At 43.4% G+C, this 26,643-nt stretch overlaps 4 protein-coding genes across 5 annotated transcripts in view; 2 read left to right on the top strand and 2 right to left on the bottom strand.

The window, feature by feature from the left end:
- The window catches only part of mgat4a (alpha-1,3-mannosyl-glycoprotein 4-beta-N-acetylglucosaminyltransferase A), a 28,763-nt gene extending 26,221 nt beyond the window's left edge, over nt 1-2,542 (top strand). The window contains exon 16 of the mRNA XM_076746440.1: nt 99-2,542. Within this exon, the coding sequence (XP_076602555.1) occupies nt 99-125 (27 nt within the window). The 3' untranslated portion in view covers nt 126-2,542. The remainder of the gene's footprint in view (nt 1-98) is intronic.
- Nucleotides 2,543-2,816: 274 nt separating this feature from the next.
- Nucleotides 2,817-5,157, top strand: coa5 (cytochrome C oxidase assembly factor 5). The gene is made up of 3 exons (XM_076746443.1): nt 2,817-3,046; nt 4,470-4,553; nt 4,808-5,157. Exons 1-3 carry the CDS (start codon nt 2,945-2,947, stop codon nt 4,847-4,849), a joined length of 228 nt encoding a protein of 75 aa, XP_076602558.1. The 5' UTR covers nt 2,817-2,944; the 3' UTR covers nt 4,850-5,157.
- Nucleotides 5,100-8,779, bottom strand: LOC143330160 (inosine-uridine preferring nucleoside hydrolase). Of its 2 annotated transcripts, none has more exons than XM_076746441.1 (7): nt 8,483-8,779; nt 7,534-7,628; nt 7,141-7,328; nt 6,278-6,457; nt 6,086-6,197; nt 5,849-5,985; nt 5,100-5,729 (listed from the first exon to the last, which is right to left on the bottom strand). In XM_076746441.1, the coding sequence occupies exons 1-7, from the start codon at nt 8,551-8,553 to the stop codon at nt 5,382-5,384; spliced, it is 1,131 nt and encodes a 376-aa protein (XP_076602556.1). In that variant the 5' UTR covers nt 8,554-8,779; the 3' UTR covers nt 5,100-5,381. The 2 variants fall into 2 exon arrangements, with proteins under 2 accessions (XP_076602556.1, XP_076602557.1); XM_076746442.1 differs by having other exon boundaries at nt 8,395-8,553.
- Nucleotides 8,780-9,729: 950 nt separating this feature from the next.
- inpp4aa (inositol polyphosphate-4-phosphatase type I Aa) lies at nt 9,730-25,988 on the bottom strand. Its single transcript, XM_076746326.1, has 24 exons — nt 25,883-25,988; nt 20,532-20,797; nt 20,384-20,428; nt 19,335-19,453; nt 19,136-19,252; nt 18,947-19,026; nt 18,712-18,829; nt 18,475-18,565; nt 18,211-18,358; nt 17,308-17,438; nt 16,807-16,911; nt 16,594-16,702; nt 16,475-16,492; nt 16,169-16,355; nt 15,484-15,765; nt 15,254-15,401; nt 14,840-14,872; nt 14,537-14,709; nt 14,273-14,396; nt 13,008-13,275; nt 12,623-12,720; nt 12,419-12,531; nt 12,172-12,326; nt 9,730-12,065 (listed from the first exon to the last, which is right to left on the bottom strand). The coding sequence occupies exons 2-24, from the start codon at nt 20,629-20,631 to the stop codon at nt 11,933-11,935; spliced, it is 2,895 nt and encodes a 964-aa protein (XP_076602441.1). The 5' UTR covers nt 20,632-20,797; nt 25,883-25,988; the 3' UTR covers nt 9,730-11,932.
- Between the last annotated feature and the right edge of the window lie 655 nt (nt 25,989-26,643).

Genomic DNA, 26,643 nt, shown 5'->3' with positions numbered 1-26,643 from the left:
CTGTCCAATCACATGATAAATGCCACTCGTTCCAAATGCCTGCTGCCTCCCTGTTTTTATCCAATCACACATATTGATGCTCTGCTCTCCTCCTGCAGATACATATAAAGAGGATAGCTGGCTGACTCTTCTGGAGCGGGCACATGAATCATGGCCCCAAGGGGACCAAAATCTGTTAGACTGCTTACGCAGGGCCTCTGGCACCTAGCAACCAGCAGTGAAGTCATTAGAGCCCACTAGAGTTGCTCGTCTGAGCTTGTCTGAGGAACGCCACCTCTCTGTCCCCGCTCTTCCTAATGTACTTTACTTTGCTACTCATCCATCGATTTCTCCCTGTCTCTCTGCATCTCTCCCTCACTCTTGAATTCATTTGTGAGAATGTGAATACTACTGTCTAAAGAACAACGAGGAAGTGTGTGAAGACATCTGTACGCCGCTCTAGCTCTCAGTGTGACTGTGTTGTTCAGCAGCTTTGATCACAATCAGAAAACGTTCGGATGACTGAAGACAAATTTTTCACATCTGGAGAGAACCAGTCACCTGGCCACTGGTGTAGATGCTGCCAAACCCTTCTGTTACTCAATGCTGCCACCTTTTGGGCAAGCTGGGGCTTTGCACTGTCACTAGCGCCTCAGCGAAATGCCCGTGATGATCAAGAATGTTGTCGTCACCAATGGCCAGTTGCTCTCTGTTCTCGACGGAGGGGATGGAGCTCTAGATCAACACCAGCCCAAACAAAAAATGTTTCCCTCACTTCCAGAGTATTGCCAGTCACACGCAAATACTCCACTCGTCCTGAAACACAAACTCAGGATGCCAGTTACAGCTTTGACGATAGGCCAGATTCTGTGGTAACTACCCCAATTCATGAAGAATATAAGAGAGTCTCTCGATCTCACCTCCTGTCTGACAGGCTGTGTACGACCTCAGTGTCCATTTATCGTAAACCAATCAGACATTGCCTTGGCGTCATTTTCCCGAAGGAATATATTGTTACATTGATATATTATTACAGCTATGACGATCTATGAAGGTGACTTAATTTATTTGAAATAAATTTTTAATTTGTACAAGAGGTAAAATATATTTTTATTCTATTAAGAGATGTTTATGGTAGTTCAGAGTCTGTTTTATTTGTGTACTGTTTTTTGTTTGTTTTTTTCTAAATTGCTATTGTACATTTTATTTTCATTATCACAGCTGCTTGCCAAGTTGCTTTGTCTGCTGGTGCAAGTGGCTCGGTTCAGTCTGTTCCAGTTTCTTCTCACTTGGAGCGAAACTTTACACCTAATTTTAATTTTCACTTCAAAACTGAGTGGTAGGAGATTTCTGAATGGATTGTGTTGAAGTAGTTGTGGGTCAAAATTGGAAAAACGTGCCTTATGTCCAGGTCCCTTGAAATTGTCTCAGCAACATTAATTCCAATCTGTTCCCTCTCACTTTTGCCTACACTTTGATTGCTAGATATACTAATGTTTTTAAATTTACACACACAGTCCGATTAGTGATTGGATGTAAAGAACAATATCTCGGTGTTAGTGAAAGTGGTAGAAATGAGGGTGGGTTTTATATCAGATTACCTTCTGAAACAGCGTGATTTGCACTGCTTTGTCACACTTTGTTTTTTTGGTTACCATCACGCCCTTCACCATTGTGCTTAAAGTTTCCATCTTCCCATAGTAGATGCTCATTTCCGACTCCTCCAAATCCACACTATGATTTATTTTGTCCAAACAAGTGTGTTTTTGACTGGACAGAATATTATGACTACTGATCATCACCTTTGTTGTAGATTCGGCTGAGGCTGTGTAGTACTTTCACTGATTGTAAATATATAAAAAAGCAATGAGCAATATCCCCCCTCCTCTTCCTCAATAGTTTATGAAATTCACTTGACATGTTTTGTATTTGTGTGTGACCAATGTTTTGAGTGGAAACTTTTTTATTTCACTCATTTTACATTGCAGTGGTTTATTCAAGGGGGTAGTGAAGTGCCTTTTGGTGGAATTGATATGAAAACTGGACAATTACTGCTAATCGTGCTTTGTTCACGTGCATGGTTATTGTCTCTAAACAATGTTTTTCAGTTGAAGCAGCCTCCTCCACCCCCTGATCAAACCATCCATGCTAGGCCTGTATTGAAGAAAACTGAAGTCGCTTGATGTCTGCCTCTTCATCCGATTCCTTTTTTATTTGGGAGAAGATCAGAGCAAACCAGTGTGTCTGTGGGACGTGTTTTGAAAGGGGGAAGACACTGCTGACAGGATTGGCCTCTCTCCCGTGTCCTGCATCCACATACAGACAGAAACGGAATGCATGAAAACAGCATGAACGGTCATGTGATCCCTGAGATCCCTTTACTGTATTTGTGGGAAGTGGACAGGAGACAGAAAAGAGGGACTCTTCCCTTCCTCGACAACCCCCCATACACCCATCAGTTCACGTGCCTTCATCATTTACATGTGTATGCCTGCCTCTGATGTTTTTGACATCATTTTACATGGACATCTTTGAAATAAATGATAAACGTTGTTAGAAGCCATGGCCATTTTTTTGTGTTATGATTTCGGTCTACTTGCATTACTCATGTCACCTGCATCAGGAGGTTTGATTCACAGAACAGCTGTGAAGTAACAGGATGAGAACAAAGAAAATCCATTGCAACCGTGATCAGAAACTTCATTTGACAGAGCTTTGAAACGGATGACGATCTGTCTACTTTACCTTCAGTCTTAAAAACAAAGCACACATCGAAAACTACAAGCCCTCCCAGCATGCATTTCTTTGCGTCAGGCACTTCCGTTTTCCCATCATGCCGTTTCAGAAACATGGCTGAAAGCTGGTTTAATAACACTGATGTCACTGCTGTTAGCGTAACTAGCTGATTCTTGCGCCTGTGAGTTTATCAAGAAGGGGGTGTTGGAGTTAAAGCGGATTGTGTACAATGCCGAAATATTACGAGGACAAGGAGGAAGACAACAGAGCCTGTGCCGGTCTCAGAGAGGATTTCAAGGCATGTCTCCTTCAGCATGACTGCGTGGTAAAGGTAAGCAAACGTCTACTTCAATAACATGGATCTGAACTAGACAACGTTACAGGTGTGAAACGAGGCGCTTTGGCTCCGTAGTTTGATATCCCGAGTCTACAGAAGCTTAAGTTACTCACATGGGAAATATACATGATATCCCTGAACTTAAACTGAAGGCGGACAGCGCTAACATCGACACCTGACATCCTGCTTCCAGTCAGGGGTCAGCAGGGCTGGTTAGCCATTGTCTCTCTCTGCACGCCAAACTCCATCACAAAAAAAATGACAATTTAACATCGTATCGTAAAGGTGACGCTTATCTTTCGAATCGATGGCATGTAACTCATTGCAGCTTATAAACGAACATTTCGGCTTTAATGTGTGCTTCGTAGGCTCAGTAGATAATGGCATATTAACGTCACGCAGTGTGAAAATATTAGCTAAACATGTCAAACTTGTGTATTCCGCCATGATGCAGCAAGCGGCTGATCTGCTCAAGAACCTTTCAGCAGGATGTAATGAATGACGGATGATACACGGAAGACCACCTCATCATCCGGCAGCCCCCTGCCCTTCACTCCTTACAGTCGACAAGAGATTATTTATCTCTCGAACTGATAAATTTCACTTTGCATACGACGTTGTTTCCATTTTGTATTCATCTTCTCACTTTATCCCAGTTCAACCATTAAACACTCAAGAGAAAAGATTAAATGTTCAATCGGAAATGCCCATTACAGGTGACAAGACGAAAAATATTTATCTCATTTATCTTCAGGTACATTGTTAAAGTTCAGAAGTAACCTCAACAAAATGAGTTGTTTTTCTGTGATCATAGTTAAATACAGCTCTAAGCCTTTTGCTTCGCTGTTTAAACAGTATTCAGAAACCTTTTACAGCCTCAGAGAGCTAAACTGACTTATTTAAACATTATTATCATGATGTTTGGTAGTGTGACTTCCTTTTTGTTTACATTTAAAGCACAAATCATTTCACAGGAAACTTTGAAAAGCAAGTTTAATGTAGTATATTTGGGCTGTAACCGGCAAATATTTGGTATTTTTTCTTTTAGACAATAATTTGCCAAAGCAGTTAATCCTTAAATAAGATAACAGATTCATTTTCTGTCACTTGACTAATGGTTTCAGCATTGCAAACACTGACTTGTTCCTCCACTGTGGATGAACTGTTGTAACAGTGGTGCATGTTGTACGGTCTTTGTGAGGAGAAACCACACACAAGATGGAAACTATTAAAGGCTGCAAATATACCCCCATTTTCTTTCCCCCTGTGAAGAAAAGCTGTGTGTCTTCTGCAGAGTTGAATGAGTCCCGTGGACTTAATCAGGACTGGAAGCCACTGATTAAGTCTGTTGATGGGAGTGCACATTTTGCTCATGCAAAGCATCCATTGTATTCTAACTGGATTCTTCATTTGTCAGGAGGGGAAGTTGCCCAGTGAGTGTTTGAAGGAAGGCCACTGCAAAGCCCTGCAGACATCATTCTTTGAGTGCAAGAGGTCAATGGTAAGTCAGTGGTGAGGATGTTGGACTTGTGAAAGGATTGGTGCAACTAGGACAGGATGGGAAGTAGAGGAGGAAAGAGAACAAGGGAATGTTTTATCTTTATGTTTATTGATGTTTCTGCAAACAACCAGAAGCCCAGAAATTATATGGAGAAAAGCTGACGATAATGTTTAAAGCCTTCCCATCTTGTTCAGAAATAGCTTGACTCGTGCTTTAAGCTGTGCTGCAGACTAACATCTGTCCTCTTTTGACAGCTGGACACAAGGTCAAGATTCAGAGGAAGGAAAGGATACTGAGCCTTGACGAATGGATGGAGTGAATACTGGATGAGCAGCTGTAAATATTAATAATGATTTAAATCAAAGAGTGATGCTCACGGGTCACTGAACGTGCGGCTTGACAGCCCCATCCGTAGGACACGTGTCAAGAAAAGGGGACTACCAATTAATAAAGAACAATGCACAGTGATGCACAAAAGGATTACCAGCTCAACAGCAAAATCTAGAGCTGGAGCTCTCACTGGATGGAGCTCTGGATGTATGAGAGTGTGTGTTATGTCATGGAAAGCTAACACTTGTAATAAAACAAAAAAATGAAAAGTTAAGACAGTTTCTGTTAATTTTTTTAATGAGGTGCTATCATCAAAAACACACCTGACTGAAATGCAAGATTTCTAGCACGATATAAAAAAACCTGTTATGACGGCGTTAAACAATTCAGGTACATATACAGAAGTCAGAGGCGCAACTCAAGATTGAGCCAAGATTCCCTGTGGACGGAAACAGTGACATGACGGTCGCTAACGCCTCCTTCGTGTGTTCGGAGCCGTTATTTTAAAGCAGCCATCATCATCTGCTCGAACTTCTTCATATCCACCTTCTTTATGATAAAAGCCTTGTGAGTCTTCTTCAGGAAGCCCGGAGTATCTACGATCATCATGCCTCTGGTGTGCGTGCCCGTCAGCTCCACGCTCACTGGATAACGGTCGCTCTCTGTGATGAACGAATCGTCTATGGCGGCTGCCATGGCGTACGAGTCGCAGGAAATAAAACCCGAGCCGGCGACAAACTCTTTCTCGTAGCGCTCGCTTTGCGCCGCGTCGATGCTGTGGCGGAAGATCCGTTCCATGAAGCGAGCTTTATGGGTGTCCTGCGCCAACCAGGCATCACAAAACTCCTGTCAACACCAGGAGAGATGATGAGCTCATCGATGCGTTAGCTTAGTAAAAAGGTTAGGTGCTGGAATTGGCCTGAGGAGTCTATGTGTGTATTTCAACGTGTAAAAGGAAGCCTCACCCAGGACAGCTTGCTGTAGCAGGTAAACTCCCAGCAGGCCAAGTAGGTGGGACAGTGGTAGTCGTTCAGTACAATGTACGCAGCTTCTGGGTCGGCTGTGAAATTAAACTCGCCACACACGGTGGTGTTTCCTCGAGCTGAAAGAGCAGACCACAGAAAACCACTGAATACACACCGAACCCCAGCTTTACGGGGTGTAGACAGAATAAGTGTGAACACACTCATGAATTTACTGACATTCAGTGTTGCCTCCCATGATGTACAGCCCTCTGAGTTTGCTCGGGAGAGACGGATCCATCCTCACAGCCAGAGCCAGGTTGGTGAGGGGCGCTGTGGCAACCAGAGACACCTGGGGAATAAAACCCAGGACTTAAACACCCTAAAGAAGCACATGCACACACAGAGGCGGAGCCATGTCAGACCCCTCACCTGTCCTGGGTTCTCATTGACGATCCTGATCATAGCTGACACGGCGCCCTCCTTCTGAACCAGGTCCAGACCAGGAGCGTTGGGGTCAGGAGCGTCTCCCAGCCCGTCCTGCCCATGGAAGCTTTCCGAGTTAATGGTGTTCCCAAGGACGGGCTTTGAAGCACCTTTAAACACTGGAATCTGACACACGAAGAGACGAGCAGATGAAACATGCAAACATGAGGGAGAATGTTGGACTGCTGTTATTATTACACATCTTCCACACTGGTTCTGTCAACGTATGCTACTTTAATGTGACTAGTTAATATGTTACCAACTGCAAGATATGGTAGGGCAATATGGTGATGTGTAAATTCTACTGGTTAGAGAAATTTGATGGATGTAACACATGTTGAATAAAGGCAAATCTAATTCAACGATATTTCCAATGAATGAGACATAATGTGGAATACTGTATATTCAGTCCTGGTACGCAGGGATTTTTCTTTACTATGATAATACATTGAACGTTTGCTTTCATTTTCCTTTTTCAGAGCACCAAGCCAAAACCAGGGAAAATTTCTCATTTCTTCTGGTCTGCAACTTTTCTACTGAAGCTAACCGAGATCACGCTGGCCGTGTCGTCCAGTTCCTGCATCCAGTCACGTAGCTTGAGGAACAACTACACATTGTTGGCCACTTTTATAAATAGCACTCTGACTTGTCACATGATACCAGGAAACTCCACCAAATGTCTGGAAATACTCTTAAGCAAACAAGCTGATGCTGGTCTAAAGAAACCCAGAATATTCACCAGCAAGTCGCGCCAGGATCATAAAATAACTAGTAATAATAACTCGTGTATATGGCAGTGCTGCACCCACCTCCAGTTTATTGCAGGCTTGCAGAACTCGCAGTGTGTTCTTACAAACGTTCTCCACTGAGGTGTTTCCATGCACGCAGGTGATGCCCAGGAGCTCCACGTTGGGGGCAGCCAGCGCAATCATGATGGCCTGAGCATCGTCCACCCCACAGTCCACATCCACCAGCAGCTTCTTACTCATCGTGGACCCTAAGGAGCAAAGACTTCAGACTGAAAAGACCAAAACACTGCTGTCCTCCTGACCAATCATCTAACACTTTGTGTGTTACTCTGTAAATTAGTAATCTGACGGAAACATTTCCCCTCAGCACGGTTAAAGATTTATGTTGAGCTCTCCTGATAATCAAGTCAACTTCAATGAACAGAATTGCCCATTTTACAAGAAACCACCCACCTGTAGCTGAGTGTGAAGACGATAAACTGAAGGCTTTGCCGGCTGGCACTCTTCTTCTCACAGACTGGAACCAATGATGATCAGCTGCAAACAACCTTTGAGCAGCGAGAAGGAAAATCAAAACCTGAATGTGGCCTGCATGGGAGGAGTTACGGGACAGGAAGCAAAGGTTAAGATTAAATCTGCTTCTTGTTGATCAGTGTGTTCCTCTAGTGAAAGAAAGACATCTGTTCTCGCCTGTGGTGGACACATACAACCTGATGAAGCTCTGTTTCTGTGCTCTCTCACATAACGTGTTTACAAAGAATTATATTCAGTGTCTATCAAAAGGTGGATATACTCAAATTAGTTATAACACAATGTAAACATACTCCATAAGCAGTCACAGCCCTGACTTCAAACATTCAGTGAATATTCCGTCAGATGCATGAATGTGTGTCTATAAAAAGGCAAAATAATGTAGAAATCTATACACATCTATCTATCTAATGGATAAATATTCTACTGGCTCCAGCTGACATACAAATGCAGTGGAGTTAAAAAAAAAAAAAAAAAAAAAAAGTAGATTTTCTTCTGAAATGTAGTGAAGAAGTAGCAGACAGTAAAGAAGCAGAAGTACTCGGTACTCCCACCACTTGTGGTGTGATGCTGCGGTATCACATGGCGCCAAAATGTACCAAAAAGTGCAGCGGTACATGTCTTAAAGGAAATGACGATCTCAAAGGAAACACACTTATGAGAGTCTTTCGATATCGACAAAAGGAACATTTCTGCGCTCAAGAGCTTTCAACACGCCCCTCACACGGTCTGTTCTTATCAGCGGTCTACAGAAACATAACAAGCTAACATGGCAGCTCTCACAGAGGAAGGTGAATATGTGGTTACGCCCTGTGTCCTTGTGGGTCTTCTCAAACACGTCTCAGACTGTAATGTGAAAGCCTCGCCTCACCTCCCCACACAGCTTCTGAGAGCACGACCAGCCACCGCGCACCGGACGGTCACCGCCATACACACACACATAACGAGCAGAGAGGAGGACGGTGCAGCGAGCTCTCACTCTGCAGGCATTTCTGTGGACCACAAAGGGAAGCAGGCCAGAGACGAGCTGCATCCTTAGGTAGGCAGCTTTCAACGTGTGCACCTCATGAAATATTGTGTAAATAAATATTTTAACATGTCATTTTCAAAGTTAGACATAAATATGTAAATACAATAAAGGTCTATCAACAGGCGCATGCGTGAGAGTGAGTTGAGGCGGTTCGCTCTTCATACTAAACAATCTATGGCAATGACTTCACTTCCGGAGATACTCTTAAAGGGGAACATAGTTTATGTTGACGGGACTTTAACAGAACATTTTAATTTTTTTCCATTTGTCTAAATTTATAAACCCGCCTAGAGGTTTCTTTTGTTGTCTACATTTGTGTTAAATAATTGTCATGGACAATTTATCTTCCTAATTTGTAATTCTAATTTGGTTTCGTGTAAATTTGTTATATTATTCTTTATGTTATATTGTTAAATAGTCTATGCACCGTTTCAAATTTTTCAAAATAAGTTAGGGAAACACAGCCTCATAAAAACAACCAACCAAACAAAAACTGCTGAAGAGTCACCACTCAAGACAGACTATTCTTCACAGTCATGGCCGCATTAATCCAGTCAGTGGCCCTGGGCCAAAGAGGCCACAAAGCCCTACAGACACTTTGTACCTTCACCACCATTGTATATGCTTACTGACACTCAAAGTGAACAAATGAGACTGAATTCTAGAGAAATTACTTGTGAACACAATATAAACATGAATAATGTCAGGATTTAAAGACTTTTTGACAAAGGACCCAGTCTATGAGACACTGTCTTAATGGTCCTGCACACTCATGCTAAACCTACATGGATGACTTTCACAGTAGACTTTGTCATCATAAATGTTATTATGATCACTTGAGATTTTTCTATAATGACAAGTCAAAGTGTTTGCTATGAAAAGAGCCTATGAGACCTCTTCTCAGGAGTGTGCAGGTGTGATTTCTCTCTCCTCATAGCTTTGAACCCTTGTTACGGTGGGACAAATTACATCTTTATTATTCTGATTAGAGTCCAGTGACCTCTAATAAATTCCAGCATGTCATAGCTGCGAATGAGCAGGACCTTTGAGATTAGATAATTACTGTGTGAAGGACTTACAGATTTCAATTTCAGTTGATATTCTGATTTAGTGGTACATATTCTCAAACATATTTGCAGTTATCCAAATTTCCACAAAACCATACACACATTGATACAAAGCTTTTCGGGGACCTAAAGATTTGGGATACATAGGTAGTTTTCAGGTAATCAAACCTCTATTAGGAGCTCAGTATGAGAGAGACACTTTTGAAGACACTTCTCTTTTAGTCAGTTCATAGGAGACAAACTTAAGAGGATGGAAGAGTCGCTGCAGAATTCACAAAGCATAATGTCTAATTTAATTTACTGACAAACTCATTTGGCATTGATAAGCCTTTATTCATTATCAGTTCATATCTCTGTGGGGTGCAGGCGTCTCCAAAACTCCCCTGTCCAACCTGTGTGCATATACAGCTGATCAGAACAAGGGCATAACTTACTCAATAACAATGGATAAAACTATAACAGCATTTGGCAGCCATATCGACATAAATACCTGTAAGCAAAATAATGTTTTCAAAATAAAATCCACTGTCTCTCTAAGTTTTGTACAATAAGGTACACTGGAGCCCAGAGCTGGTAAACTGACGACAGAAGAGGTGTTGTTGATGGTCGGGAGAATAATGCAATATGCATTATTTCACTTCAGTCTAAAAACATCTATCAAGTGCTCATTGAACTCTCAATTGCAACAGTATATAATTACAATAGTATAAAGCAGTAGGATTTTTTTAATGTTCATGCAAGTTAAATTGTTTTTATGCGATTTTGTTCTGCACAATTCAACTGAGTGCTGTAAAACTGAGAACGTACACTTTTGATAAATAAATAAAAACCCAAGTTTGAAGGGCTATCGAACCCTGCATATAACCTGCAGAACTGTCCTAAATATCTATAGATATGTTAGAATTATAGACTAATGTGATGCACCACTTCTGAAGCCCACGATTTGTGAACCAGCTCCCCATCGATGCTGGCAGCGCAGCATCAGAAGAACAACAGAAATCACATGAGACGAGACATTATTGAAATACAAATGTCACAGAGCAGTGTCAGAAATGTACTTCTTCAAGATCTGTGCTTGTTGTCGAGATATGGTGTTTATGTGACCGAATAAGAAAGATGAGAGGAAGGAGAGACAGTGGGCGGGAAACAGGCTAAAAGCACTTACATAAAATAAGTTTAGGTCCAGAGAAATAACACATTTGTTTTGACAAACCTGATCGTCTAATCAAAGCTACACAAGGGAACTTTTTCATGTAAGGAGCTCCGAATGGCAGCAAGACATCCAGGAATTTTCTTAGAAACATATTTTTAAGAACCAGCTCGCTCGCTGCTGTTATAATTAGCTTCAGTTTGTCAGGAAGACGGACGCCATGAGACATTTTGCTTATTGTAGCCTTAAAGGATAAGGTTGGCATTATTCTTTGTTTTTCTTATTGTCAATAAATCCCATGAAAAGACCACAACCTCGTCCAGCATAATGGAGGAACATGTCAGCCGGTGCAGCAGTGTGGCTCACTGAGGTGTTTTTATCTATATATTTCAGACAACAATGGAGGGCTATGACCCATGAGCCGTCTCAGGCTTTGGCCACACCGACAGCATTTATTGGTAGGATCAATTTTTCATTGATTTTGGTCTTTGCATGGGATTTGTTTACAATAACAATGATAGTAATTTCAAAAAACATTGGCAGTCTTATCCTTCCTTGTGTTGCATAAATTGACAGCTTGCATTTCATTGTTCATCCCTGTGTTGTAGGATGACAAATAAATGAACCTTGAGCTAATAAATGGATAAAATCAAATAAAAGCTCCAACATTACAAATATGGGTCCCACATCATCTTTCCAAAGGCTGAGACGTTTCCACATCCTACTTCTAGGGACACGAGTTCAAATGTTGTATGCTTCCTGGTGCTACAGGTGGGACAGCAGCCATCAGCGTGGTCTGCACACTGGCTAAAATGTAAGACAGAGAGCCGTATCTTTACTGTTTGTGGCTGTGAAGTGGCCGTGAAAAGTGTGTGATTCTAATACTACTGGAGGAGAGGGGAAACAGCTATAAAACAAACTAGAATAGCACTGGCACTTGGACATTAATCATTTTAACAGTGACTAAGCACAAAACAAAGGGCTGTTGTTCCAGTTTGTGTTGGTGTTTTTGTTTGTGTGGTGTTATTAGAATCCCCTTCAGTCTTATGGTTTCCTCCAGTTAGAGGAGTCCGCTTAGGTCTCGACCTTCCCGTATGTCCCCTCTGGAGGGCGATATTGTTTGGGGAAGGCCTTGAGCTGGAGAGAGTTAAAGGCGTATTTACGACATCCCACATTCTTCATAGTGTTCTCCCTCCTGCAGCCCTCACTGTGGACAAACAGAGGCTAGGCATTATTTATATTAGCAAATGTGTGACTTTTCTAAAGAGCAATAACAACTGAGAGATTTGTAACTTTCATCATCATCAGCTGACCTGCGCATACAGTCCAAGGCCTGGTAGAAGACCTGTGGGGCGAGGGCGTGCTCCTGCTGCAGGATCTGACACTGCTCCAGGGTCAGGGACATGGCTGTGCGGTCCTTGGCGCTCTTACAGCTGGTGAAACGCACCCCGTTCAGGCGGCGACATGCCTGTGGGGAGGGAGAAAGAGATTAGAGCGATGAGACATAGCTTTTAAAATCTGGAGGGGCTCTGCAGAGAAGACAACGAGATGTAAGGTTACCTCGGCTGCTTGCCACAAAATCTCCACGTTCTTGCTTTTCTTGGCGTTCACGTTCTGGCTCAGCAGTTTAAGCAGCTCGGGCAGACTGGTGGTACTGCGGGAGCGAGGCAGGCCTGAGGAGAGAACAGAGGAGGAGCAATGAGTTAAATATGACAAGAGCACATTTTTCCTTCTGTTAAGTGTTTTGTATGTATGTAAACTCACAGTCTTCTGGTAGGACTTCTCTAAACTGGTCATAGTATGAACTTAGGCGAGCCATGTTCTCCATGTTGATCACCTCCTGCAGTGATGTGTCTCCAAACCTGGAAACACAGGTCAGATATTAGAGACACTGAGCTGCACTGTCACTGTATTATGACGTCCATTAATTTGATTTTTTACACTGTGCTACCTTTAATGTTTTATGTGCATATTTGTATATAAATATGTTTTCTTGATGATGAATCACATAGTTTTTTTTTCTTATTTCAACCTTATGAATTAGTTTGCCATTTTTTTGACATTTTCCTCTACGGTGCCCTTTCTCCTCTCCATTGTTTTCTGTCCTGAAGCCCTCAACCTTTCCTGTCCTCTCATCTCAGCGACTCACTTCTCAGCCAGCGTCTGCTGTTCGTTGATCCCCACGTTGAAGAGGACGGGCTGCACGCGGAGGAGCATCCCGTTCTGGATCTCTCGTGGCAGCGTGTCAAACAGCACCCCAGGCATCGGAACCCTCACGTTGAAGCCGTTCCTGTTTCCTGTGATCACCGGCAGCATGTCCGGGGCGAAACCCGAAGTCGCTTGGGTGACTTTAAAGGTGACGTTTCTCAGGTCCATCACTCCGACACTCATATCCTCCAACATGGCCAGCTCCTCACCTTTAAGAAACGAGGAGTCATCACAGACAGTCAGTGTTCAACCCAAAGTATATCCTCTAGAACTAACACAAAGAACACTGAGAGCATTACCTCAAACAAGGATGAACAGATTTCAGTGAAATGTGGTGAAAAGTTAGGCTGTGGGCTAAGAAGGTTAATACAGATAGCACCAATTTATGGCCATTAAAAAGGCAATTTGTGTGGTGGTTTGGAAAACATGGGGTTTATCATGTGCTGTGGAGAAGTGTGGGGTTGTGTTTCCTGTGTTTTTCCTTTTTTGGCGGAGGCTGGGCGTAGTTCTCCAGGTGGCTGGGAGCTGACTCCTACTCAGCTGAGACTCATCACAATCAGCACAGTATAAAGACTGTGGACTGCTGAAGCCTCATTGTCAGATTGTTTCTGCTGCTCAATGGTGTTGTTGGCCTTTCACCAGTGTTACAAGTGTTAGGCATTATCATCTTCTCCAGACTTGTTTTCCTTTGTTTTTGGATCAGTGAGTTCTCCAATTCCTACTGAAACATAACAATTTGGTTTATAACTCCTTAAGTGAGGTGTTAACAAATTCTTTGATGTTTGCTGCAATTTTTAAGAACTGTGGTAAATCAAATATTTTTATGAGCCTCAAATTGACTTTAATTTGTATTTGTTTCTTTGGCCTATTTGAAATGAACGGCCTTAACTTCTAAACAGATAATGTAATAGAATCAGATTTAGACAGCGCATGTTAATATAAACTTGAGCAATCCACCTCATATCAATGGCCTACTTGTCTGGAGGGTGTACCAACATGATGCATGACCTTAGCAGTCATGACTTAAAAAATCTATGTTTAGAATAAATCACAGTTGCTGTCAGATTCTCATACTGATATCAGGATTTTACGGCCTTGGTTGAGGTGTGTACTCACTTCGAGCTTTCTATTTTTTGTGTGATAATACATTTCTAGAAAGACGTACATGCACACAAGCACTCACACACACCCTCACACACAGGTTACCATAGGTGCTGAGCAGGCTCTCATACTGCACCAGTAAGCCAATGGTGTGCAGCTGCCTGAGGAAGCCCGAGTCACAGAGACTGTTCCTCAGCTTGATGACAAAGCCGCAGATCAACGCCGTCAACTGGAAGCAGCACAAGCAGCACACAATGGTCGTGTTTTTAATGCATATTACACACATCGTGTAATGACAGGATATTCTCCAAAGCTACATTATGTATGAAAGACAGAATAGCTAGAAAAAGGAGGTAGAAGTTGACGGACCGTCTGGCAGAACACGACGTCGCGGCGGTACTGCAGGGTGAGGCTCATGGCGATGGTGGGGGCGCTGTCCTGCATCAGCAGAAACACCATGGCCTTCTTGGCTTTGTCGCTCATCAGAGAAACACAATCCGTCAGTGTGGTGAGGAGAGGGTACAGAGCATCGCTCCACTCACCTGCAGGATACAGGGTAGTAGGATAAGACAAACTGCAGAAATGCGTGTATTTTTTATTGTAGTCGCGATTTGGGTTTAATCCTCCTTCTAGCACATAAAGAATTATTGGTTTAAGAAATATTGCTCTCACCTGGAGACGTCTTTTCTATGTCTGGGCTGCTATCTGCGAGGGAGAGATCATAAAATATGTTTAGATACGGACAAATTCCACTTGTAACTGATTTTAAACACCAAACAAGACTGGAGCAGTTAACATGATTACGAGAATGAACCTACAGATGTGATCAACAGGACGGGAAATGATGATGATGATGATGATGATGATGATGATGGTAAATCCATGTCTTTATACTCAGGATGTATCCAGAAAGCTTCTTGGTTACTATGGATACCTCATGAGACTGATATATTTACATTAACCCTCTGAACTTTGTACTAAGGAGTGAGATCAATTAGTGCACTGGTGCATGATCGTGCCTCATTCACACACCGACCAGCAAAAGACCTTCTGTTTGTGTGTGTGTGTGTGTGTGTGTGTATTTACCTTTCTTAGTGTTACCCGGCTCATCACTGGCGAGCAGGAAGACATCCTCGGAGCTACTGTCGCTCTGGAGTTTGTCTCTCTGCAGCAGCCTGTCCACCCTCTGGATCACACACTCCAGGCTCTTATCAACATTTAGCCAAACCTTCTCCTGCACACACAGGACACAGGACAAATTAACATAAAAACACACGAACACAGACATTAAAGAGGCAGATGGACTCCTCCCTTACCCACTCCTCCTCGTGCAAATCTGCCTGAAAGGAGGCACGCTTGTTTTTACTCCCTTCGCTGCCCTCCGGCGGAGCCACGTGACGAGAAGGGGAGGTGGCAGCACGGGACGGGGAGGTTGGGTGGCGGGAGGGGGAGCGTGATGGGGAACGAGAGGAGGGCGAAAGGGAGGAGGAGGACGGGGATGGGGTGCCTTGCTGAGTGAACTCTGGGCGGGCGGCCGCCAGGGCGAGGATGGCCGAGGACAGCAACTTTGAGTCACACACGGTCACCAGCTGACGAGTCTGCAGGAGGAGAGGGAGGGAGGAGGAGGCCGGTGAGAGTGGGAAAAACATGGTTATACTGTGGCCATTAAATTCAAAGAGGCCTGGGGCAAAAAATGCTCTTTAATGTTCGGGACATTAAAAATACGGGAGAGTTGTGAACAGATTTTTAACTTCTTTTAGCTGTGGCTGCTTTTTGGAGCCTTTCCCTCACTGTGTTAGTCAGGCAAAATGTCTTCTTGTTAAGCATAAAACAACTGACCATGTTATCTTGTCTATGCTAATTGAATATAAAGATTAGAGATTACAAGGTTTAGAGGTGGAGGAACCAGTGAAAGCCAGAAGGAGAGGGAGATTAAACAGAGAAGAACCTATTACACAGCGCTTGATTGATAAACTCCACTTCCTCCGAGTGCTCTCTCACCTTCTCTGTTAGGATGGCCAGGGTCCTCTCCAGAGCGTTCGCAGAGCGGTCCTTGGCGGCTCGAGACAGACGTTCAGTGTAGTAACACACTTGTGTCTTCAGAGTGTTAATTTGACCAATCAGCTCCTTCGCTTTCACCACATCCTGAGGCTGGTACGCCATTCCTTTAAGACCAGAGCCAGCGGAGCTTTGGGTGTGTGTAAAAGACACAAAAGATAAGGATAAATTGTAGAACAAGTACAGCAAACACAGCAATGAAAAAAAAAAACACATGAGAAACTTGTAATAAACTACATGTATTCTCACCTCTCCTCCACATAGGCACTGAATGAGTAAAAAAGAACAAAAAAAAGGATGAATTAATCACTCATAAAATCAAATAGCACCATGAGAGAACCCTGTGTCATCTGCTTTGCTCTACTCACTGTTTCCTGGCTTCTTCAAGCTTGTGCAGCAGTTTTCGGAGGCCGCAGCCTTTAAAGCCTTGATGATGAGCAGCAGGAGCACCAATAGTCACAACATCGTACGTCCGGTCTGATTGGAGGACAGCAATACAGAGGATGAAGATACTGAATGAACACTATTAAACCTTGGACACACATACGCATGCAGTACATGCAAACATGCAGAATACTGACCATAGCCAGACTCTCCCTGTACTCTCATCCTCTGGATGTGCAGGTTAGTGGGAATAAACTCCAACTTCCTCTCAGCTTTCAACGTACTCGACTTAAATGAAGGACCTGGGAGGAAGCAGAAAGGAGGAACAAGGTTATCTTAATATAACAGAGTACAGATAAGACCTGATGGGATATTTTACATGAAAATATAAGGCTATACGATGTTGCATTGGTTATCTTATGCAGTTTTGTAACTTGTTTTTTGCAGCAGAGGACGATCATGAAACTGAAAAACATCTTGTTTTAGCCCCTTCCTGTCTGATAAATGCCCACATACTTTAAACTCCCAATGTCTGTAAAGTTTGCTGTCTGTTATAAATTGGTAGAATACCCCGGAGATGGGATTTTCTCAGACTTGACAGAGCTCGCCCCAACCCAAAGAACTGTCTTCACAGGCTGCGCAATACTCCCTGTGACTAACTGACACGTAAAATAGAACAAATAGCTTGTAGTCCTAACCTTTGTATTCATGCAGGTCACTTATGGTCTCCTGGTAGGTCAGGATGATGGTCTGATACTGAGTGATGATCTGCCTCCGGAGGTTCTCCCAACATGGGGACAGCTCACCCAGCTCTTCCAGCTCACACACTCTGCACATCACACAAACGCATCTACGATCAAGACACCCAGCTGATGGCCTCGCAGCTTCACAGCGGTTAGTGCAGCTTGGTCAGTTAAAGTCGATGCAACGAACAGTTGAGCATTAAAAGCAACCATGAGTAAGAATGGCAACAGTCTTAATGGTAACGTGTCTTTGACTATATGATGATGACACAATAATAGAGCACATAAACAATACACAGTTTATGATAAGTCACACAAATTATAGTCAAAGAACATGTGAACATGCTGCTTCAGTGCATGCATGCACTGATGCAAAACAGTTGCAAATGAGGCTGCAAAACACATCTGAGGGGTTGCAAGATTAATACGATAAACACTGAAACTATTCAAATGAGAAGGGGACACCTCTCTTTGGTTAAACTGCCCACATCTCATTTACATCCTGTGATGAAGCTGTGGTCAAAAGTCCAAACGAGGGCGATGAGACCATTTCCAAAAATAGAATTACATTAGAAAAAAATATTTTTGCAAAATGTTCCAAACTAACTGTGAAAACATCACATCCTTCCACACATTCAGATACTTAAGCTACGAGTCAAAAATGAGGATGTTTAGTTTTTACAAGACACGTAGATGACAGCACATAGCAGAGCAGACTGTAGAGGGTGAGACTGAGACAATCCGAGAGAAAAATAAGATGCTGAGACTGACTAAAGTACTCCAGCTCTGGCAAAGAGTAGCTTTTAAAGAGTGACAACTGGAAAAAAGCCTCTGATTAAGACCATTTTCAGACGTTACCTGACGGCATCTTCCTCCAGCAGCAGTTTGACAAACTGTCGAGGAACATGCAGCGAGAGCCCACTCTCCGCCATCTGCTCCAGGATCCGAAGGTGGTTGCCGTCTGTGGTGGGGAACCGATATGTTCGCGACATGACGCCCCCAAACGCTGAAGCAGACCAAAACACAGTATCACAGCTGTGAATCAATCCAGATGTTCACCTGTCACGAGCTCTCACACAGTCAGAGAGGCGGTTGATCTTTCGTACATGTAGACGCACTCACCGGCCTTTAGCAGTGGGTCTTTACATAGAGATGAAGACTTTGATTTGATGCCCATGGATTCAGTCAGGCTTTCATCAACAGGGAGAACCATCTGACACAAACACACACAAAGAATCACAACATGTCTGCTGCCAGTGGTGAACATCATCATTCACTGATCTGTGGTTTAAACAATACAACTAGAAAGAGGCTGAGGGCAGACTTGAGCATCTCAGTCCTGACTTCCTGACCGCTCACCCTTCCATTAACAGTGTCCCCTCTCTGTAATCTTGCAACGGGAGCTCTCTGCTCGCGCTTCTCCTCGATCTGCCAGGCGATGACGGTGATGTTCCCCACGCGCTCGTTCTCCGACGACCTGACCCACAGTGACATCAAGAAAATGAAACACCCCTGAACCCGAATCTGACCTGCAGCAGCTTACATTTTGTCACCGTCAGAAGGAAAGACACAGTGTGCTGCTCCTGCCTGTTACCTGAGAGTCAGGTGCAATCTGTGGTGTTTGTCCTGCAGCAGCTCCTTCACAGAAAACATGGACGATCCAAGCATGTACATCTGCCATATGAGAGCACAGACACGCACATGATTAGAGGATTTCACCCAGATGTGTGTAGACATAACAGGACATTTTAGACAGTGGAGTGACTCTTGTGTTGACGCTTACCGTGCCCTGTGCGCGGTCCTTTACATCGTAGACAGAAAGCTTCACCTGAGTCTGCTGAGTAATCAGAGAGTCCTGAAAGAACGCTACACTGCTCAGGAAGATAGGGTTACTGGTGCCCTGAAGACAGAGACATAAAGGAGAGGTCATTTTAAAGTCTGCAACAGACTGTAGGAAGCAAGGATGAGCGAGCGTGGCGTACCTCTATGATTTCAGTCTGAGCGTGCTTGGTCCAGAAGGCCTGGGGCGGAGTGGTGCAGCTGACGGCGACGAAGCTGGTTGGCTTGCGGTCCAGAGAGGGAGTAACCAGCTCGCTGCAGGCTGCAGCAGCATAGAGAAGAGATTACAAACTGCAGGACTTAATGGTGGGATGGTCACTAATCCTTGACCATGGGAGGAATGTAATACAGTATTTTTGAGTTGTTAGTCCTTGATGAGCAGCAGTTGTTTCCACTAATGTTTTCTGGTTTAACAAAGGATAAAAATATAACAAGTTGTTCCATGCAAATGATGTAATCGTCTTTTGAACCATTCCCTGACAAATCACATCACGCACCGTCCTTTAAAGCAGCATCAGATTGTTTAAATCATGTTGGGCTGCTGTAAACACAGCACTGACATATTATCACTGTATAAAATTAACATGTTGAAAATGTCAGCAAACAGTTGCCTATTTACAGACATGCAGCATCATTATGGTTCATTTGAAGCTGTGTTTCTGGCCATCTGGCAGATGTAAGTCCAATATTCACTCTCCTTTAACATCTCCACAAACTCCTGAGGGAGAAATCTGGCTCTTTAGCTGCTAAATGCTCCACTGTGTTCACCAGCTAGTCGCTAGCTTTGTCCGTCTTACCCTGCAGTGTCTGACCCACAACATATTTTTAAGAACGATTTTCAAAAAAGCTTGCATGCTGCTGTTAGAATTAGCTCCAGTTTTTCACCTCATGATTTTCTTATTATCAATAAATCCCATGAAAAGACTCCTTAATGTATCTAGTTTTGGACAACAGTGGAGCTACAATGGAGAGGAATACGCTACATCAGACATTCATTGGATACACAGATAATACCTGCCTGTGTATCCAGTGTGGCTATCAATTCATTGTTGGTTTTGGTTATGACATTCGCTAATGATCAACTTTCTTGGACTCATTAGGCCTATTGGTGTAAATGAAACAAGCTGTCAATGGAGGACACACCCATATTGAGTGTGCAGCATGCACATCTCTGGCTTCCTCCTGAACTTACCCACGCTGAACTCCAGCACGGGCTCGTCTGGATCCTGACTGTTGCCTGTAGGATAGAGAGACAGAGGATGGGGGAGCTCTTCTTTTAAACCTTCTCTATCATCATCAGTGAACTAAACAGGTTACCATGGTAGCGGTTACTTAGTTACCTGAGAGAGCCAGCCCCATCATCTCAGCTGAGAGATCAAACGTGTTGGCCCGGTACACGGACCATGGCCGATGGCGGGGGCTGCGCTCCTTCCCGGACATGGTGGGTTCACGTCGGGGCTGAGGAGGGTTTTTAGAATGAAAGGGCCGAGGAGCAGAACGATGTCGGGCTGACTCAGAATCGAAACTCGTCACGTCTCTGAGATGTGTGTGCGATGGTTTCCCTTGTGTGTTGATGTGAGCGGTCACACGTTTGTGGATGATAAAACTGGAAGACGGACAGAAGAAACCACAAAGTGATCATCTGCTGTCCCCACAGAAACAGCCGAGACAGACTGATTATCTGCAACTCTTGACTGCAGCTGAGCGTCGAAAAATTTGACAAAATTAGAAAAACTGCTGGCATGAAGGTTGCTACTAGCTGCGCTCATGCTCAGCACCACATTACAGTCTTCAATCCTCATCTTAAGGCAGTGAATAACTGGTCTAAGTTGGCTGTCTGTCTTTATGATGCTCCATTCTGAGAGAGCCTGTGTAGTTTTCTGTCAGTGCTTGAAATCTCTTGCTCGTAATGCGCTAATATAAGCAGTGAAAATAATTTCTGTGAGGAAAAGTGTGACTTTTCACACAGCTGCAGGATATGAAACACAGAGCTGCAACAGACTGAATCTTCACCTTCTGTCTCCTGATGTGCTCGGGTTCTTCTTTCACAAAGACCAACGTCAAACACACATGCACAGACAGACAGATAGTGTTTAAATGTCTAAATCTAGTAAAGACACAGCCTTGTCATTCAAAGGCACAAAGAACCATCAGTTATTGAAAAAGACTATCTGACTACCTAAACTTATAATTCAGTACTTTATTGCCTTGTTCCTGTATTATGAGGTTGTTTGTGTTTAAACAGTGCCAATCACCAAAAGTGAAACCAGGCACAAAAAACAATGTACAATATACAAAACACCACTAATTCATTAAAATGAAAAGGACTCATTTTCTGAAGAGCCCAAATTTTCTCTGTAAACCTCATTCTAATCTCACATTTTAACAAATTGTAATATGATTGTTAAACAGCTGACAGTCGGATGCTGACAGAGAATAATGAGATGGAGCGCAGCAGACCAAGGCCACCAAGACGCCAATGACTTAAAATTTTTTTGATTTCTTGAGTGTAATTGGAGATTTTAGCCATAAAGGATCACATAAATGTACCATAAACATGGTGGTTGAGGTTAAGAGTAATCCAGTAGTAAAACAATATCTGTAGTCATGTCTCCCATAAAATATTTCATTACAGAGGTGGTTTGGTCTCAGGGTGTGTTTCCAGCAGCACAGACTGCTACACCACTACTACAGGCATCAGTGTGTCTCTGTGACCTTCTCACTACTCTGAGACGACTCGTTGCTACTTTGATCATGAAGGTGACACCACTCTACAGAGTATATAGGCTATATTATAGTATAGAAATGAGCATTTATAGAACACAAGACACAAGGGCGGGACTGAGAGAAAAGGGCACAACTAGAAATCCATCTGCTCCTTCAGCACCACGGACAGCTCCATGGATTCATCAATACACAGCACAGCTAGACTACTGATATTTCAGAGCCGTGGTCGGGGCCACAGAGTCTCACTTGCACAAACAAGGGGCGTGGCATCCCTGCTCACATCGCCCTACTGCTTAAAGGAGATCATAAGGGTTCATCATCTGGGGGATATCATGATTATAAAAAGGGAATTTTATGAGGTCATTGTTTGTCTAGATAACCAGTGGTATGACACAAAAGCTCAGGGAGGCACCACAATCACCAAAACTCATCCATTAAGAGCCATGAAATTAAATACTGAACTTAATCATAATCTGACCTGTAGTCAGCAAAATATACTGCCCTAAAATAGACTGTTAGATGAACGAAGTGTGTGAAAATGCTTCCATATCTAACATAAAGAATTAGCTTTTCATTGAAAATGATAATACACCTAAGCTATCACTTTAACGATAAACACCAAGATAACTACCATCATTATAAACCGTTATCATTCCACCACACTCAGTGAGCTCTTGTGCTGCAACTCACAGTGAAAGCAAGACGCTCATTTATTATTTCCAACACTCAGTTTTTGAAGACCAGGCTGATAATGCAGAAGCCACAGCGTAAAAGGCTGCTCATGTTGCTACCTCGCTAACAACGCTCCTGCCAAAATTACATTCAACAGCGAGAGGACAGGAAACTAAGGCCGTGCCAAGTATGGCACACACTTGCTATAAGAGGAAACACTGATGTAAGAGTGCGAGTCAGCAACAAGACAAGCAAGCTGTCAGTGTATTGACTGAGCTCCTGCAACTTAGCACAAATAGGATCCACAGAGCAGTCAGCAGAGGACAGACACAGAGGAAGAAACAGGGAACAGAAAAAATGGCACGTAAAGAAAACGCCAAAGGTTAAGAGGAAAGGAAGCAGATGCAGCAAGTGCCTAACCAGAGCTGAGGGCTGCTTCAAATGGCCCTAAGAGCTAGACATTTACATTTCCTGTGGCATGTCAAACTCACTTAACATTTCCTGCCTTTGCTCAGTGATCACAGCTGGAATACATTTCCCTCCCTTCTCTGCCCAAACACACGCTGACCCGATAGACGGAGGCGATATCAGGGGCTGTGAGTGTTTGTCTGACATCACGCTGACAAAACGAGAACTACTGTACTGTGCATTCATGTGCAAGGAGGTCTATTTTTACATGTGAATCTGTTTTGACGTCACACGCGACGCACACCCAGTGACACACATACACACACACACACACAGAACACCCAAAGTCATCTGCATAGTCACACACACACACACACACACACACACACACACACACACAATCCAGAGTGTGAGTGCGATGCTCTCTGCCAGTTTAATCTCTGTTTTGGCACCTTCATGTGAGACCAAAATAGATGACAATTACAGCGTGGCTGCTCTGCCTCATTAAGCTGTATGGGCTGTGATTGTCGGTGGGAGAAGTCTTTAAACATGCTGTAATCTCCACTGCCAGGGGCCCTGTGGGGAGCTCTCTAGGAAACCCACAGTGAATTTAATGCAAAGCCATAGGGGGCCACAGAACATCACCACTGCATCTGTCTGACAGCCATCTGTTACATGCTTGAAGGGAGACACAACGCAGGGAGTGGTGCTGAAAACTCCTCACAACTCAAACTGTTTAATGGCTTAAGAGATTTATAAAACAAAAATGATGAACATTCTTTGGTTAATCAGTTAATCAGCTCATCTGTTAAATGGCAGACAGCAGTGAAAAACGCCACTCACAGTTCCCTAAAAACCCAAAGTTACGTCTTCAGAGTGGTTAAACAGTCCACAACTCCAGAATATTCAACTTGCAATGATATAAAACGCTGAGGAGGAGCAAATTTTCCCATTTGAGAAGCTGAAAAAAGAGAATAGTTGTTATTCTTGCTTGAAAAATTACCAGAATAGTTGCTGATTAATTATCTGTGTGTCAGCTAATCAGTGAATCAACTAATTGTTTCAGCTCTTGTTGACAGTTTACTGTCAGTTGCTGTTATATTTGGGAGAGTAATGGAGATGTGGGCTTCCTTTCAGATTGGCCATGGTGTAGCTTGTTGTTATAGATTTCTAACAGCAAGCATGCACACTGATGAAGTGCCCCCTGAGCATAAGGCTGAATACCAGCCAGCTGCACAGCTGCTTTGCATGTGACCTCTGACCTGAATAAGGCAAAACAAGCCAGTGAGACAGATTTTGGTTTTCCAGCTTTAAGAGAAGAAGAAGAAAGATGTTACACATGCAGCAAGGAAGCAAGTAAAGTGGTGTCGAAGTAGAGAGAGGATTCAGGTGGTCCTCATGGTAGACAGTCCTCTGGGATCTGGAGACAAAACAGACCAAGTTAGTCAGGCTGACGGCACACAGCTGGCCCCCTGCAGATGCTGTCAGCACTGCAGTGCCTCTCCCTCAGATGTCCTCTTCCTCAACTCCACTCACCTCCTCCTCATCCCTTTAAATCTCTCCCAAACGCCCCGAGCACCACTTCCTCAGCTCCTTCATCAACACTGTCTTTTTTTGCCTTCCCTGCGTCCCCACATAACCCTGATGCTGCTCTCAATTTCAATCTATTGATCCCGTTTCAGTCCAGAGCTGAGCGGTGCTGATCACCCGTCCCTCAAGTCAAATCTACAATTGCCAACTTGATGCAGAAATGTCTGTCACAGCTGACTGACTCCATCCACAGTGACTGATCCATAAAGTGCCTTCTGATCCAGCTGATGAAAGAGGAGGAGAATATGCAAACCGCTTTATTTGGAGGAGGACATTTATATACACACACACACACACACACACACACACACACACACGAGGAGAGGAAGTAACGTCATGGATAAAGAAGCTCTTGTTACCCAGACAGCAGTACACTGAGCACCAGAAAGAAACCTTTGATGACGACGATGATGATGATGAATAATGATCTTGTTGATGATGCTACAGGATCACACACAGAGTTAGGTGGATCCTTAGGTATGCAGATGAGCAGGTATAGAAATCTTCATGCAGAAATCTTCATCACAAACACGCACACAGATGCAAAAGACAGACATTACAAAGAGAGACAGTTAGAGGTGAACCACAGACGAACTAAGTGTCATTCACTTCCCTCTCTGTTATGAAAACTGTGATTCAACAGATCAAATCTAATCCTTTATGCTCTGTTGCCAGCATCTGGCAGGCCCGCAATGGCGTGACACGTTGCTTCACAAGCAACACATCCGGTTTTAGCTGTAATATGCATTAAAAATAAATAAATAAATAAATAAAAATATGTAACATTATTCTCCATAATCCTTCATCAACACCCTGCTGGCCCTAAACCTGCATGAAACAGGGAGTCATCCTGTCAGTTTACCAGCCTGGATATGTGGAAACAGCACAGGCCAGAGCTGCCACAATCTATTTATGGCACCTCTGGATGATAATGTAGTCATTATAGTCCGGGCTGGATACATGTTTATTCAATGCCACTCGGACAATAACAAATATTGCGTCATGATATCTGCTGATGCTCGTTCAGTGAGGCTGCTGCATGGTGCTGCAGGACGAGCCCTCCGACCAGCGCGGTTCAAAACAGCCCGTGTGTAAAAACACAAGCAGATAAGTCGACATTTGAGACCGTGCTCTTTCTGTAAAGGCGTCTTATTCTGATCCTGCTGAGAGATGCTGTTCATCGAAGCAGCATCTGTCACTGTGAGCAAACGTCCTCGACAAACCGTGAGACGCTGACATGTCAGCTGAGAAGCGCACACACATACACACACACAGAAACATGAATATCTCATACCGTTTAGAGAAATGTGAAGGTTTCTCTTCATGTTGATGCGCATCCTGTTTGCACACTCGACGATGTCTGCAGTCGAGACTCGCCCTGACTCCCTCTGACACACCGAGACGTAATATCTACACTGGAGGCAGCGCCTCCTCTCTCCACCGGGGGGCGCTGCCGGCCTGGTCTGCAGAGACCGACTGGACCACCAAAGTCACCCCACATGCAGTTTCTGATCGGTGGGTGGAAAAAGCACGTTGAATAAAATAACCGCGTCTGTCAATTAAATACTATGGAAGCAGAAAAAGGATTCAAAGTAATGAACGATGAAAAATAATCATAACTAGTTTTGACTTTTTGACTTTAGCAAATATTATTTACGATCTTTATTTTCAGTATTTAGTTGTTTGTCGTACGTATACTATATTATGATATGGGGGAACGGTATTACAGTTTTCAGTTAAGTGGAGGGTCCAAAGAAATGTTAAAAATACTTGGGAGGGTCTTTGTATGAAACAGAATACAAGATTCAGCCCCCCTCCACACACAATGATAATCTCCGCTAAATTATCAAAGTAAGAAATGACAAAAACAAAAATCACTCATTGTAAATCAAATTTCTGACATACCAACTATCTGAACAGACTGAGTACAAAATAGATTTAGTCATTACTAACATGTGGTGGAAATAGACTTTTCAAATTGAAAACAGACTTAACAGTCCAGTGATGCTGTAAACCTCATTTTTTATATCGTCATAGTACTGAATTTGAGAGGTA

This window comes from Chaetodon auriga, chromosome 13 (genome assembly GCF_051107435.1).
Source record: "Chaetodon auriga isolate fChaAug3 chromosome 13, fChaAug3.hap1, whole genome shotgun sequence".
Classification (NCBI taxonomy): domain Eukaryota; kingdom Metazoa; phylum Chordata; class Actinopteri; order Chaetodontiformes; family Chaetodontidae; genus Chaetodon; species Chaetodon auriga.
The sequence above is the reverse complement of the archived record's forward strand: the minus strand, read 5'-3'. Positions and strand labels throughout refer to the sequence as shown.